The following is a 15,378-nucleotide window of genomic DNA, read 5'->3' as shown; positions in this document are numbered from 1 at the left end:
ATTGTAATTTGTTATCAACTCTCCCTCATGGATTTTGGGGTGATTCCCTGAGGCAGAGCAGTCCTGCTGGGCAGTAGGAAAGGATAGCAGAGTTATGAAGCTTTTAAGCAGTGGCATTAGTCATAATTCCACACAATTTTGGTTAAAATCTTACCACTCTGACTTTCAAAACTTAGTTTTACAAAAAAGCAAATGGAAAGGAACATTTAAGTAGAATTTTAAAGAATGTTTTCATAAGTTGACTACTTGTTTTTCCCAGGATTCGTGATTAATAACAGTGAATTAAATAGTACTCATATTAATGCCTAATTGGGTAATTTATCTCTCATGGTTACAGTCTTTAGGCTCTTTATATAAATATTCATAATTGGAAATTTAAAAGGGTCTCTTGTGTTAGAAGATTTTATGATGAAAAAACAAATTTAAGGCAAATTGTGTAGCGTATGCAGTGTTTCTCGGGTGGCCAAACATCTTGTCTTTTGGGTTTTCAGTGACTGAAGGAGCAACTTCTGAGGAATATTAAGATGGTGGGGGGGGGGAGGAATAAAGATATGGAAAGGTGTTTTAAGGGAATAATTTAGACACTTGGGTCAGATCTCCAACAATAATACCGTATCTGTATACGTTGAGCAGAAGTTCTCTTTGTCCTTTCTAGTGGAAACAGGTTCACATCTGTGGGAACTCAGAATAATGTCATCTTGGGCTGCAGGCAGCTTCTCAAGGTTTAATCCGGGCAGGATGTGCTTCCCAGTTGACTCGGAGGTTGTTGGCAGAACTCAGTTCCTCGCAGGCTGTTGAACAGAGGGCCCCAGTTCCTCACAGGCTGTTGGCCAGAGTCCGCTCTCAGTTCCTTGCCATGTGGACCTTTCCAACATTGCGGCTTGCTTCATCAAAGCCTACAAGAAAGAGCGAGCCAGCAAGAGATAGAGACTGCTAGCAAGACAGAAGTCACAGTCTTTTTTAACCTAATCATGGAAGTGACATCCCGTCACTTTTTCTGTATTCTCTTCATAAGAATCAAGTCACTAGGCCCAGCCCATACAGAGGAGGGGATTGTGCAAGGGTGTGAACACCAAGAGGTGGGCATCATTGGGAATCAGTTTAGAAGCTTCCTACCACAGCATGTTTTCACCACCCCTCCCAACATATAATACACTCTTCAGTTGCATGACAGGCTAAAAGAAAACCTTTAAAATTGTCTTTATCATAAAATTGAATCATTTCCCAAAACATCTGTAGAAAAGGCTCTACAACTTTGAGTATCGAAGTGTCAGCATCTAATTTTTAAAAATAAACTATGCGGGCGCCTGGGTGGCTCAGTTGGTTGAGCAACTGCCTTCAGCTCAGGTCATGATCCTGGAGTCCCGGAATCGAGTCCCGCATCGGGCTCCCTGCTCGGTGGGGAGTCTGCTTCTCCCTCTGACCCTCCCCCCTCTCATGTGCTCTCTCTCTCTCTCATTCTCTCTCTCAAATAAATAAATAAAATCTTTAAAACAAACAAACAAACAAACAAAAAAAATAAACTATGCTGGAGTGGGGGGTGGGGTGGGAGGGATGGGGTGACTGGGTGATAGACACTGGGGAGGGTACGTGCTCTGGTAAGCACTGTGAATTGTGCAAGACTGTTGAATCTCAGATCTGTACCTCTGAAACAAATAATGCAATATATGTTAAGAAAAAAAAGAAGAAGAAGATAGCAGGAGGGGAAGAATGAAGGGAGGGAAATCGGAGGGGGAGATGAACCATGAGAGACGATGGACTCTGAAGAACAAACTGAAGGGTCTAGAGGGGAGGGAGGTGGGAGGATGGGTTAGCCTGGTGATGGGTATTGAGGAGGGCACATTCTGCATGGAGCACTGGGTGTTATGCACAAACAATGAATCATGGAACACTACATCTAAAACTAATGATGTAATGTATGGGGATTAACATAAGAATAAAAAAAATAAAAAAATGAACTATGAGAGAAAAGCAAGTACTGTTTTACGCGAAAGTAGGTAATCTTTTTATTCCCAGAGGCTTGTCTCTTTTTCTTGTTTCCCTCAAATTAGCCAGAACGGCCAGAATATTGCTCCTGCCATCGAATAAAACTGGCCTATTTCATTATTTTACTTAAACATCGGTATTGGGCACTCGCACACGAGAAAACCCTCGCTCGAGGAAAGATTAGTTCCACTGAAATTTCCATTCATGTAATTTGCTTGCTTTGAATCCTACCGTAGTTACTTAAGCAACCAACAGAAATGTGTTTCTTGACGGTGTGAAGACCCACCCACACCTGACTTCAGGTAGAAGAAAGGCTATCCAGCTGTGTCCTTAAACTGCTTAACAAATGACACTTACATGTTATTTCTTTACATGCTTCCATTTACCCCCTTATTATCCAGCTCATCCAGATGTACCCAATGTTGTTTTATAGGGAGATGGTGTTCTTTACCAGAGAAGGTACTGTATACATGGGAAGGGGCACAGATTTGGGGTTTAATTTTTCTGAAAACAATCTTTGGCTAAGGGATTGACAAGTTATCCGTCTCGTAAGATAACCGCCACTGGACATGTGAACATGACCGTGTTCAGCACCACCCTGGCGCGTGCTGGCCTGTCAGGGCCATTTCCGGGGCCGGCCCCCATGAGCTTCCTCTCTGCAGTGATAGATGAGGAATGGCAGCGGACCCAGTGCAGCCCCCGAGAGACGTGCGTGGAGGTGGCCAGCGAGCTGGGGAGGAGCACCGACACCTTCTTCAAGCCGCCCTGTGTGAACGTGTTCCGGTGCGGTGGCTGCTGCAATGAAGAGAGCCTCGTCTGTATGAACACCAGCACCTCCTACGTTTCCAAGCAGGTAGGAGGGCATCCGCCACTGTGCCCCGCTCCGAAGGAGGAAGGGCTGGTGAAGTACCCAGTGCTAGCAAAAGTGGGGAGCTGTTGCCACCCTTGGGCCAAAGAGGCTAGGGGCTCGAGCAGTTTCAGGAACCCTGAGGGAAAGGGGAGACGAGAGCTGCTGGACCAGTTGGAGGAGTGGCGGCAAGGAGTTGGGGGCAGGGGGTGGAGAAGGCAAGAGGACCTACAGATGCAGACATGGAGGTCAGCGTCTTGAGACCCAGAGCACGGTAGGAAAGGAAGGAGGGAGGGCGGCATCTCTGGTGTCGCAAATGGAGCGTATCTAGCACAAAAGATCTTTGAAAGTTAGTCTGTAGTCCCCATGAAAGAGATAATTCTTCCCTCTCCATCTTGTAAAATCTCTTTTGCCCAGTAGGTAAGTTATCTTTTCTATCACTACCGTATTATTGTCAAATGTAAGAAATGTTGCATTGAAGAGCAGTAATCACAAACTTAGGAAAACATATTAAAAGGCTGTAAGTCCAACTACATTCCTTTTGGTTCTGTGTTGCACATTCCTCGTGCATGTTGATGTATTCATTCAGTTGTCACATTTACCTTTGCAATCTATTCTCTGATTGTGAACAGAGGTAGTATAATAAAATTACATATGCAATGAATATATCCATGGTAGGAAATTATCTTTTTTTAAAAAAATTTTTAGGGGCGCCTGGATGGCTCAGTTCGTTAAGCGACTGTCTTCGGCTCAGGTCATAAATCCAGGGTCCTGGGATGGAGCCCCGCATCGGGCTCCCTGCTCGGCGGGAAACCTGCTTCTCCCTCTCCTACTCCCCCCCCCCCCCCGCTTGTGTTCCCCCTCTCGCTGTCTCTCTCTCTCTCTCTCTGTCAATTAAATAAATAAATAAAATCTTTAAAAAAACCTTTTTTTTTTTTTTAGAGAAGGCACCAGGAAGGGGAGGGGCAGAGGGAGAGGGAGAGAGAGAATCTTAAGCAGGCCCCAAGCCCAGTGCGGAGCCCGACGCGGGGCTCGATCTCACGACCCTGAGATCATGACCTGAGCTGAAATCAAGAGTCGGATGCTAAACCAACTGAGCCGCCGAGGCACCTCCACCCGTTTTTGGAGGAAAATTATCTTAATTGGATGGGAAGAATGGAATGCTGATTTGTTTGATAATAGGTAAACTTACCCTTCATTTTGTTCCCCCTACCTCCTAGAATATCTCACAAACTGTTGAGTTTCTTTTTCTAAATTCTTTCAGAGAATCTTGGAACTTGTAAAAATTCTGACTTCTTACTATTTGACAATCGGGGGAAAATGACATAAGTATGGCTAAGCATCAACTGTCAGTAGAAACAAAGCTTGCATAATGTAAGAGGCTTTGGTTCATGACCATGTTGTTCCCTAAAGCATAGCTGAAAAATTTCGCAAGAATATGAAGTTTATGCAAAGTAAACACTCTAAAAACATTCTCTTACTTAGACTCGTAAAGGGTCCATTACGTATCAAAAGGTCAGAATAAACACAACTTTAATGGATTGTTTCCACTTAACAGATGGTTGAGTACTTTATTTTTGACTGTTGCACTCAACAAATGATTAGTTTTAAAGAATGTACTTAAGTGTAAGTCTACAGCAGTTTTCCTTTCCAAATATGCACACTTGAACATTTTAATAGTGGCTTAAAAAAAACTACCTCTCACCCCAAAGTTATGGGCTATCTGATGAAATACATCTTTGAAACTAAGTGAATAAATGAATACTCTGTGTAGTAGAATGGGGATTGAATGAACAGAACACTAAAATCAAGTTCAGATTTATCCATACACCATAGAACCAGTCTAAAAACAAAGTAATTGACATTTCTCTGAATTCTACTTGGCAAGATCCCACCTTGCTTCTTCGGGTCACGGACATTTTGTTCCAAAAAGTAATAAGGCATATTCTTAAGAGTATCAGCTCTGGCTCTAGAGCAGACTGCCTGAATTCAAATCCCCTCTCTTCCAATAAATAGTTATGTGGCCTTAGGCAAGTTATGTAACCTCTCTGTACATCTGTTTCTTCACCTGTAGAATTGGGGATGGATAAAGAAAAAACCCACCCTATAATGTTGTTATAAGGGGTAAATGAATTAATATAAAACAGGACCTGGCATATAGAAACACAGAAAGAATGATATTCGTGTTACTTATAATTATTTGGTTGGGCATGATGATCTTGTATCAGTCAGGTATTACTGTGTAATACACACTCTAAAACTTCGAGTGGGCTCACTTGGGCTTGACTCCAAGCTACAGGTTAAGTGCAGGTCTGTTCCTTGTGGCTCCCATCTCTTCGGCCAGCACACCTGCCAAATCATGCTCTTCTCATGGCTACAGCATACGCAGGAGAAAGTGAGCCCACAAAGCACACACAGTTCAAGTTTGTAGTTGTGTCATGTCTGCTAACATCCTGCTGGCCAAAGCAAGTCACATAGCCAAGTCCAAAGGACTGAAAAGGAAAGAAAAGACGCAATAATCTATTCACCATGGTCTCAAAGAAACTTCATAGCTATAATTTCATTTAGTCCGTATAATTTACACTCACATTTCAAATAGGAGCAGGGACCAACAGTGCCTTTTACAGGGGTACCAGTGACACCAAAAAGTTAAGAGATTTGGTCAAGCTTAAATATTTGGTAAAGTTGCGTAAGCCCCCGGTCTCCTGACTCCCAGCCCAGCATCCTTTCCATCATGCCAGCCCTTATCCTTATTAGTTCTGTTGTTAATGGGCAGCTTTGCTAAAGTCACTACCATAAAGGACAAAGGCAAAAATGCAGACTATAGAAGTTATTATCTAACAATATATATGTGTTATGGTTCTTTCTCTCTTCTAGCTCTTTGAGATATCAGTGCCTTTGACTTCAGTACCTGAATTAGTGCCTGTTAAAGTTGCCAACCATACAGGTTGTAAGTGCTTGCCAACGGCTCCCCGCCACTCATACTCCATTATCAGAAGATCCATCCAGATCCCAGAAGAAGATCAGTAAGTACTTCTTGTATTCAGCTATGCTTGTTCTTGCGTTTGCTAAAGTTGTATGTGGAGAATACTTCATTAATTAGGTATTAGATGTATATTGCAGTAGGACCAAAAAGCTCAGTGGTTATGAACTTACCCATCTACTTATAGACACCTTTGTTCTATTTTTAAATTATTTTATTTATTTATTTATTTAGGAGAGAGAGTGGGTGTGTGCGTATGAAACCAGGGGGCGGGATAGGGGTCGGAGGGGCAGAGGGAGAAGGAGAGAGCGAATCTTAAGTGGGCTGCATGCCCATGCCCAGTGCAGAGCCTGACGCGGGGCTTGATCTCACCACCTGAGATTGTGACCTGAGCCGAAATCACGAGTCAGATGTTTAACCAACTGGGCTACCCAGGCGCCCCTAGACACCATTGTTCTTCTTTTTTTTAAGATTTATTTATTTATTTTAAAGAGAGAGTGAGCATGGTTGGGGGGAGGAGCAGAGGGAGAGGGAGCGAGAAACTCAAGCAGACTCCAGGCTGAGCATGGAGCCACACGCGGGGCTTGATCTCACGACCCTGAGATCATGACCTGAGCCTAAAACAAGAGTCATGCTTAACTGACTGAGCCACCCAGATGCCCTGAAACCTTTGTTCTTAATATGCATAGTCCAGTGTGGTTGTATAACTCTACTCCAGCCTCAACTTTGGCACATGTCCCTATTCCAGAACAAGCATTACATGAAACTCATTTCCAGCTCTTTATCCTTTTAACTCCCAAAATTGGGGGAGGGAGGAGGTTCCCAAAGTCCCTGAGAGTGGTAAAACTATCTGCATCTGAGTTTGGTGACTTTTCTGACTTTCCTCTTAAGAATACCAAATGGAAAAGTCTTATTTTAAATTAAAATGGCTTAAAATTAATTTGACATTGAAATTTCCTGAGAGTAGTCTGTGGTTCTTTATGAGAAAAATTATGACGCCCTGGTGTCCTGAAATCAAAGGTAAGAATCACTGATTTGGGGGAAAAAAAAAAGAATTCCATAAAGAGAAACAAAGGGCAAATGCCAGTGAACGAAAACCTAAAGTAACTAAGTTAGATACTTAGATCTTGCAGAAGTAGAGCCGTAAAAGTATTGGGTGGGTGGCAAGTGGAGTGAGCTGGTACTTATGTTAGTTATTACCGAGCCAAGTAAACACTCCTATTGCTCTCAAGCAAAAAAGAAAGCTCCTATAAAAAGAACGTTTATCCTCAGGTTGTTCCTGCTGTCCTCGCCAGTGTTCTTTCCTCCATTTTATTTTATTTTTAAAGATTTATTTATTTATTTGAGAGAGAAAGAGAGAGCATGTGTGCGGGCCAGGGCGAAGGAGAAAGAGAATTTTTGGGAGGTTCCACGTCCAGCATGGAGCCTGACACGGGGCTCGATCTCATGACCCTGAGATCACGACCTGACCCGAAATCCAGAGTCGGATGCTCAACCGACTATGCCACCCAGTCGCCCCTTATCTCCATTTTAAAGAAGGTAGTGCTTAAGAGCTATGTCAAGACAATGTTTACTTTTGGTAAATAAGCTCTGTCGACAGCTAGTCTGCACCGTTTTAACAGCAATCTTTTTTTTTTTTTTAAAGATTTTATTTATTTATTTGAGACAGAGAGAATGAGAGAGAGAGAGAGAGCACATGAGAGGGGGGAGGGTCAGAGGGAGAAGCAGGCTCCCTGCCGAGCAGAGAGCCCGATGCAGGACTCGATCCAGGGACTCCAGGATCATGACCTGAGCCGAAGGCAGTCGCTTAACCAACTGAGCCACCCAGGCGCCCTTAACAGCAATCTTCTTAAAAAGATTATAAATGTCCAAAATTACAGTTTAGTTTCCTAATAGAATATTTGTGCTTACAGAATTACTATCTAATAACATACAGTTCATAAATATGGATTAAGCTCCTTAAAAATCTTAACTATTCTCCACTCAGAAACGTATTCAACATTTTTTTTAAAAATGCCCCAAAGGTATGATTGCCCTTGAAAGATTTTAAATCTGGTTTATTGTTTTCTTCTCCTAGCTGTTCCCATTCTAAGAAACTCTGTCCTATTGACATGCTGTGGGATGGCGACAAATGTAAATGTGTTTTACAGGAGGAGAATCCACTTGTTGGAATGGAAGGTAATGATAACAGTAAGAAAATAATAATAGTAATAATAAAAGTAACAATTGTAACTAACATCTATTGAGCGCTTACTATGACCCGGCAATGTTGTAAGCCTTTTAGATGTATTAACTCATTTAATCCTCACAACAATCTGTAATGTACTATTATTATCCCTTTCTTTTACAATGACAAAATGGACACACCAAGATGTCTTGTCATTTTCTCCAGATTACACAGCTAAGAGTGATAGAAGCAGTCAGGTTCCAGAGCCCTCTGTGTTCTCATTATACAGTAAGTCTACCGATGCATGACTCTGCGTTTTAATCTTAAAGAAAAGCCCAGTGATTAGAGCATCCCACAGCATTGGATTTGAAAGGCACTGGAAGCCTTTCATGAAAGCCACTTCAGAGCTAAACACTAGTCAACCACATTTTACTTAATTTATTTGTATAAAAGTCTCACAGGAACATAAAGTAATTTTAGACTTGTTGGTTTCTTTCAACGGTGGCATGTGAAAACAGGCCAATTATTTGAGAAAAAAAGGGGGAGTAGGAGAAAACTTTTTCTGAAACTAGGGCAAAATAAAAGCAAAACATGGCTAGCTATTGGGCTAAGAGGAGTTGGGAACCAAATGTCATCACTGCTCAGAAGTCGTAATGCTGTGATGTTTGGTGATGACTCTTTGGCTGAAAATGAATGCACTGTTAAAATTTATTTCCCAGAGAACATGACAGGATTCCACTGAAAAAAATCACAAGGAGTCGTGCACTTTGAACCTTGCTTGTTTTAAACTATGATCTACAAGCAAGACTCTGTAAGGACTAAACTCTATGCAATACTGTCCTAGAAACCGTAAATAACATTCTATTTTCTAGACTTCTGTCTCTCAGTTTCCTTCTAAATGCTTTCATGAAAGCTCATGCAGGTTTTGAATGTCATCTACATCCTTCCCTCCAAGTGTTCAGATTATCCTCTGCTAGAATATACCTCAGTCATGGAGGAGGCTGCCACCTACCAAGGCAGCCCAGTTACCCTGGGCACACTCTTTTTAGTTAGTAAGCTATATTGAACCTCAGTCTCTCTCTCCAGAACCGGACTGTCCAATGGAACAACAGTGAGAGTCATGTATGTAACTTACATTTTGTAGTACTCACATTAAGAAGGTCAAAAGAACAAGTAAATTTAATTTTTATGTATTTTTATTTAATCTAACATATCAAAATAGAATCATTTCAACATGAGATCAATATACAATTAATAAAGGAGATATCCTGGGGAGGGACTCAGCTGGTGCACGAGTGTGCTGAGGAAAGGAGAGAAGAGCTCTGAGCAGGGGAAACATAAGCGCTCAGGACTGGAAGTGCGAGAAGGTAGCATGTCAGCGTGCTAAAAAAAAGTTCAGCATGGTGCGAACATAATGGGAGAGGGCTGGGTAGATGTGAGAGGAAGCTGGAGAGGTTCACAGGGGACCTTGGGCACCTTGTCCCAGAGATTGGATGTGATGCTAAGGGCAAAGGGAAACCCCTCAACTGGCTCAAGCCGGAGAGTGAGAGCACCAATTAGAATTTTTTTTTTTTAAGATTTATTTATTTATTTTAGAGAGAGAGAAAGAGCACGCACATGAGTTGGGGGAGGGGCAAGGGAAGAGAATCTTCAAGCAGACTTCCCGCTGAACACGGAGCCCAACGGGGGCTCTAGCTCATGACCCATGAGATCACGAACCATGAGCTGAAACCAAGAGTCAGACACTTAACGGACTGAGCCACCCAGGCACCCCATGGCGGCACCAATTTGAATTTTAACACAATCAACCAGTGACAAGGTAGAAGAGGATGTGTTGGCCCAGGGCAGGAAAGGCGGCAGGGGACTTTGGGGGAAGTTGTAGCAGTGATGGAAGTGAGAGGCATGGGGTAGCTAGATCACGGTCCCTCCTCCAGTGGCCTCATCAAACTGATGACATATACTGAGTTTACTGTTCACTAAACACCCTTTTCACATATGTGGCTGTTACACCAACTGCCTTTTCTCCATCCACAATGTCTTCTCTTCCCTGAATGAGCGAGCACATGTGGGTTAGTGAATCCAAGACCAGTTTAATTTCATCTCATTGGATTCAGATCATAGCTTTAAAGTGTTACAACAAACAATACCAAAAGAGAAAAAAGAAAAATTGGGGAGTCCTCATTTTCTATTTTAAATTCTTCCAGATAGCCACAACTTCAAGAATTTATTTGGAAGAAGTCCATGAGCTTATTGAGAAAAATGATGAATGAAACAAGGCTGGGAACAGAACTCATGGCATTCCATCATCAACCCCCCTAGGACTGAAATCAATATGTAATACTTCAGGGTATCACCCTTAGCTAGTTGCTGCTTCACTCAGTTCTCCTACCCCAGTCTCTGGTACTTGTTGTTTTGTTTTTTTTGTTTTTTTTTAAGTAATCTCTACACCAAAGTGGGGCTCGAACTCGTGACCCTGAGATCAAGAGTCACATGCTCTACCACCTGAGCCAGCCAGGTGCCCCAGTCTCTGTTACTTTTTTTTTTTTTTAAGATTTTATTTATTTATTTGAGAGAGAGAGAATGAGAGATAGAGAGCATGAGAGGGAGGAGGGTCAGAGGGAGAAGCAGACTCCCTGCCGAGCAGGGAGCCCGATGCGGGACTCGATCCCGGGACTCCAGGATCATGACCTGAGCCGAAGGCAGTCGCTTAACCAACTGAGCCACCCAGGCGCCCTCTGTTACTTTTAATTAATGCCTATAGGGATTCAAACCAGCCTCTGCCAACTACCTTGCTGCAGCTCAACAAACACCTAGGGGACTGTTTCCCTAAAGCATCGAAGGGCACTGGTTCTACCTGAGGTGGTCTGAATGAATCTCTACCGCCACCCAGTGAATCATGCTAATCTATTAAGAGCTACTTAACTATCCTTTAACAATCTGTTTTGTTTTGTTTTGTTTTTAGTTTTTATTTTAATTCCAATATGGTTAACATACACTGTTAGAGTAGTTTTAGGTGCACAATACAGTGATTCAGCAATTCTTTTGAATTCCACATCACCTGGTGCTCATCACAGCGAGTGCCCTCCTTAATCCCCATCACCTATTTCCCCCATCTCCTCACCCACCGCACCTCGGGTAACCATTAGTTTGTTCTCTAGAGTTAAGAGTCTGTTTCTTGGTTTATCTCTCTCCCTCTTTTTTTCCTCTTTGCTTGTTTGTTTTGTTTCTTACGTTCCACATAAGAGTGAAATCATAAGGTATTTGTCTTTCTCTGACTTAGTTCACTTAGCTTTATACTCTCTAGCTCCATCCATGTCATTGAACATGGCAAGGTTTCATTCTTTTTTGTGGCTGAATAATATTCCACTGTATACATACATACCACTTCTTCTTCATCCATTTATCAATCAATGGACAATTTCAGCCTTGAAGTTATATTATTAAGCTATAGTCATCAAAACAGTATGGTACTGGCACAAAAATAGACACATAGATCAATGGAACAGAATAGAAAACCCAGAAATGAACCCACAATTATATGGTCAATTAATCTTTGACAAGGCAGAAAGGAATATCCAATGGGAACAACCTATTCTCAACTTGCCCAAAAGTGGCATTTGCCTCATTGGCATATGGCTTACAAAGCTCACCTTTTTCCTCTTCACGCAATTCCAAGAATCTCCCCAGATCTAGCCTTCCAACACCTTTTCCACATGGTTCCTTGCATATCATCAACCACAGAGCGGTTAAAACTATGAGATTAGACAACATGAGATTGCCATTTTGATATACTATCAGTGGTCAGATATTGACAAGAACATATGGTTTAACTCAATGTCTTGGAACGATGGCTGGGATTCTTCAGAGTCTTCATACATGAGCCTGTTTCAGGACCCTTTTATTACAGCAGATGAACTCAACATTTATCATGTGCCTATTTTATGTCAGAATGATGAGCTCCGATTCCCATAACCTTCAGCATTTTTAATTCATAGAGGAAATAGACAAATGTAAACAGTGCAAGAAAGGACAGGATGGAAATACGCACAGGGTAAGGGCACTTAGCTAAACTTGTAGAAGTTGGGAAAGCTACCTGGGGAGGTACCTGACGGGCAGGGAGAAGGGCAAGGCCAAAAGCATGGAGCTGAGAGACCCTGGCATATCAGGGGAACAAAAAGTAGTATAATTTGCTATGGATGGAACATAGGATATATATGAAGGGGGGGACAGGGGAGAGGGAGAGAGATGAGCCTGGGAGGTTAGTAAGCTCTAGTTCATGGAGGGTCTCATATGTCCCGGTGGGAAGATAGTCTTTTATTGGGAAACTTTTAAGGAACTTAAAGCAGTAGAGCAATGCGATTAGATTTGCATTTAATAATATTGTGGAAAATGGATTGAAGGGATAAAATTTGTGATGGCAAGATCTGTGACAGCCATCTACACAAAAAATATAAGGGTACTGACTGAACTGAGGGGGTGGCAGTGTTGATGGAAATGATAGAACAAATTCAGGATGGCAGAACCAGGTAGACAAAGTGATGAGACCCAATATGGCAGTAGAGTCAGGAGTGATGGCACCATTTTGGAGAGAAGTGGGTTTGGGGAAGAAACTCACCACGTACTGGCCTCCAGAACCTTCAAGAATGCTCAAGTGTCACAGTCAAGTTCTTCCCAAGTTTCTATCTCTTCCATTTCCTGCACTGAATGTCAACTTGATGATCAGAATTGGACATGGAGCAGTAGAAATAGCTGTCAACTCGGTGTGTCAAAAACCTCTCAGACCCTCCTCTCAGCTGAATGTATTCTTCCAACAGATGTCTGTGGAATCAAAGTTTATCGTCATTGTTCTATCTTTTATAACAGCGTTGTGATCTGTGGTGAGGAAATACATCACTGTTTCTATCCACAGCCTGGAAGGTCTGAGGTGTATTTCTATCATGCCAATACCTCTGTTCCTCCCTCCTTTTAATCTTCATCTAAAAACTAGGAAGGACCAGACTCATAATTCTTAGCTAGCCTATGTTTTATTCCTAATACTTGGTTGTGAAAGTTTGCATTTTGTAACAAGTCACCAACCAAAAAATCTCTTTAAAAATGCTATCGAAAATATTCAGCTTATAGCCTCTTTCTCACCAACTTAAGAGAACACATGAATTCACTGTTTGTATTATGAAATCAGAGGTGAACCTCCTTCACCGCGTGAAAAGATGAGGGAGCAAGAATCTACAGGAAAGGAGATTAGGAGAATCCCAGTTATTTTTAGAATAATGGAATATATACAACAGCTTTGATGCCACGTTATCTGTGCGGCAGCCGTTTGAGCAACCCTTCTCTGTTTCCGTTTAGATCACTCTCATCTCCAGGAACTGGCTCTCTGCGGGCCGCACATGAAGTTTGACGAAGATCGTTGTGAGTGTGTCTGTAAGACGCTGTGTCCCAGAGATCTCATCCAGCACCCAGAAAACTGCAGTTGTATGGAGTGCAGAGAGACCCTGGAGAGCTGCTGCCAGAAGCACAAGATATTTCACGCAGAAACCTGCAGGTCAAAGGCATTTTCACTTTTATCTTCATTTGACCCACTGACATTGAATGTGAATGCCCTTCCGATTTGGTGAGATTCCTTCTTAAAGCATTGTTTGCAGTGCCCAAGCCCCTTTTTTTGGATAGTAAAACAGAGGTTTGGCAACTGAGGATGAAGTGAGAATATATAAAGTGATGATTAAGTGTGAAAACAAGACAATCCTGGGGCGCCTGGGTGGCTTAGTTGGTTAAGCGGCTGACTCTTGGTTTCAGCTCAGGTCCTGATCTCGGGGTCCTGGGATCGAGCCCCGTGTCAGGCTCTGTGCTCACTGGGGAGTCTGCTTGAGACTCTCTCTTTCTCTCTCCCTCTCCTCCTCTCAAATAAATAAATCAATCTTAAAAAAAAAAAAAAGAAAATCCTGCCTGCTCTTGTTGGGTATGGATCTTCAGCAAAAAGTTAATTGATGAGATTTAAACAATTATTTGGGGGGTGAGTTTCAGATCAGCAGACTCTTTGGTTCGATCTCTCTCAATATATGTCCACCTAACTATGTTTGTTTTTTCTTTGAAGAAGGGGCTGGCACTGGATTTATATAGCAAGAAATTTATTGATTAATAGAACCCTTACAGGTTACCGTTTGGGCTTTCATAGATTTTGCATCCATGTGGAATAACCATTCAGGATTTTATATTGACATTTTCAGTACATATCTGGAAAATTCACTTGGATAAACGTAATCAAATCAGAACAGAGTTATTCCTTTGAATGTAGTCCTTTATTCTGAATTGTCATGTTTATTTTCTTTTGCAACAGCTGTGAGGACAGATGTCCCTTTCACACCAGAACATGTGCAAATGGAAAACCAGCATGTGCAAAGCATTGCCGCTTTCTAAAGAAGAAGGCTGCCTGTGGGCTCCACGGTCAAGAAAATCCTTGACTCAAATTTGTTCCTAAGTTCCCCATCCCTGACATTTTAAACAGCATGCTGCTTTGCCAAGTTGCTGTCACTTTTTTTTTCCCCAGGTACTAGAAAAAAATCCGTTTTACCCATAGTCCCACAGTGACTCCAGATCACTCTTCCATTGCACACCAGCTGAGAATTCCCTGGTTCACTGACAGATGTCTTCCAACTGAGATGCCCCTGCACACCGAGAATGGAGAGGAGGGGACCTGTGTAAACCCTTTTTTTTTTTTTTTTTTTTGGTGAATGAAAAGGGTCTGATCATCCTAGAATCAGAGGGGCCATATGATTGATTACTCCAAGCCCATGAGGCAATTTTATAGTCTCCAAGTCCTTTGCTAATGCAACTCTCTTGTGAATCATTCTGACTCTTTATTATGCAGATTTCGATTTGTAGGATCAGCCCTGATTTTCTGATTACTGTCCAGCTTGTAGTTTCGAGTTTACTGAACTACTGTCTGTTGTTTCATATTTAAGTGTATTTAAAGAAAATAAACATAATTATTCAGGCCATGGAATTTTGTGTTATTTAATATGGTATCACTCTAAATTTTATGCCAAAGGACAAAAACATGTTTTAAAGAGAGAAAGGAATTGAGAAGGGGGAGGGATGGGGAGAGACATGGGCACAACAAAACTTGATGTCAGTTTGGGAAAGCCCAGGGAGTAGCTCTCAGAAAGTTTAAGATTCTAAATGAGGTTAAGCGTCTGCCTTCGGCTCAGGTCATGATCCCAGGGTCCTGGGATAGAGCCCCACATCGGGCTCCCTGCTCAGCAGGGAGTCTGCTTCTCTCTCTGCCCTCCACCCTCATGCTCGCACTCTCTGTCATAGATATATAACATCGTTAACAATACATACATACATACATACATACATACGGTTAAGCAAGTGTGACCCAAGAATCAGCTGTCT

The 15,378-nt window shown here is 42.2% G+C and overlaps 1 protein-coding gene across 7 annotated transcripts in view; it reads left to right on the top strand.

The window, feature by feature from the left end:
- The window catches only part of VEGFD (vascular endothelial growth factor D), a 37,807-nt gene extending 22,824 nt beyond the window's left edge, over positions 1–14,983 (top strand). For 2 of the 7 annotated variants that reach the window (XM_064573768.1, XM_064573771.1), the window contains 6 exons: positions 2,649–2,839; positions 5,711–5,859; positions 7,894–7,994; positions 8,209–8,271; positions 13,330–13,594; positions 14,318–14,983. In XM_064573768.1, coding sequence (XP_064429838.1) covers positions 2,649–2,839; positions 5,711–5,859; positions 7,894–7,994; positions 8,209–8,271; positions 13,330–13,594; positions 14,318–14,441 — 893 coding nt within the window. In that variant the 3' untranslated portion in view covers positions 14,442–14,983. Of the gene's footprint in view, positions 1–1,587; positions 2,446–2,539; positions 2,840–5,710; positions 5,860–7,893; positions 7,995–8,208; positions 8,272–13,329; positions 13,595–14,317 lie in introns of those variants that run through there. The other 5 variants (XM_064573772.1, XM_064573770.1, XM_064573774.1 and 2 more) reach the window with 5 other exon arrangements.
- Positions 14,984–15,378: the final 395 nt, after the last annotated feature.

Source organism: Mirounga angustirostris, unplaced genomic scaffold, assembly GCF_029215605.1.
Source record: "Mirounga angustirostris isolate CCGP_5_RB_7025 unplaced genomic scaffold, mMirAng1.0.hap1 SCAF_11, whole genome shotgun sequence".
In the NCBI taxonomy this organism is placed as follows: Eukaryota; Metazoa; Chordata; class Mammalia; order Carnivora; family Phocidae; genus Mirounga; species Mirounga angustirostris.
This window is presented reverse-complemented; position numbering and strand designations above follow the sequence as displayed.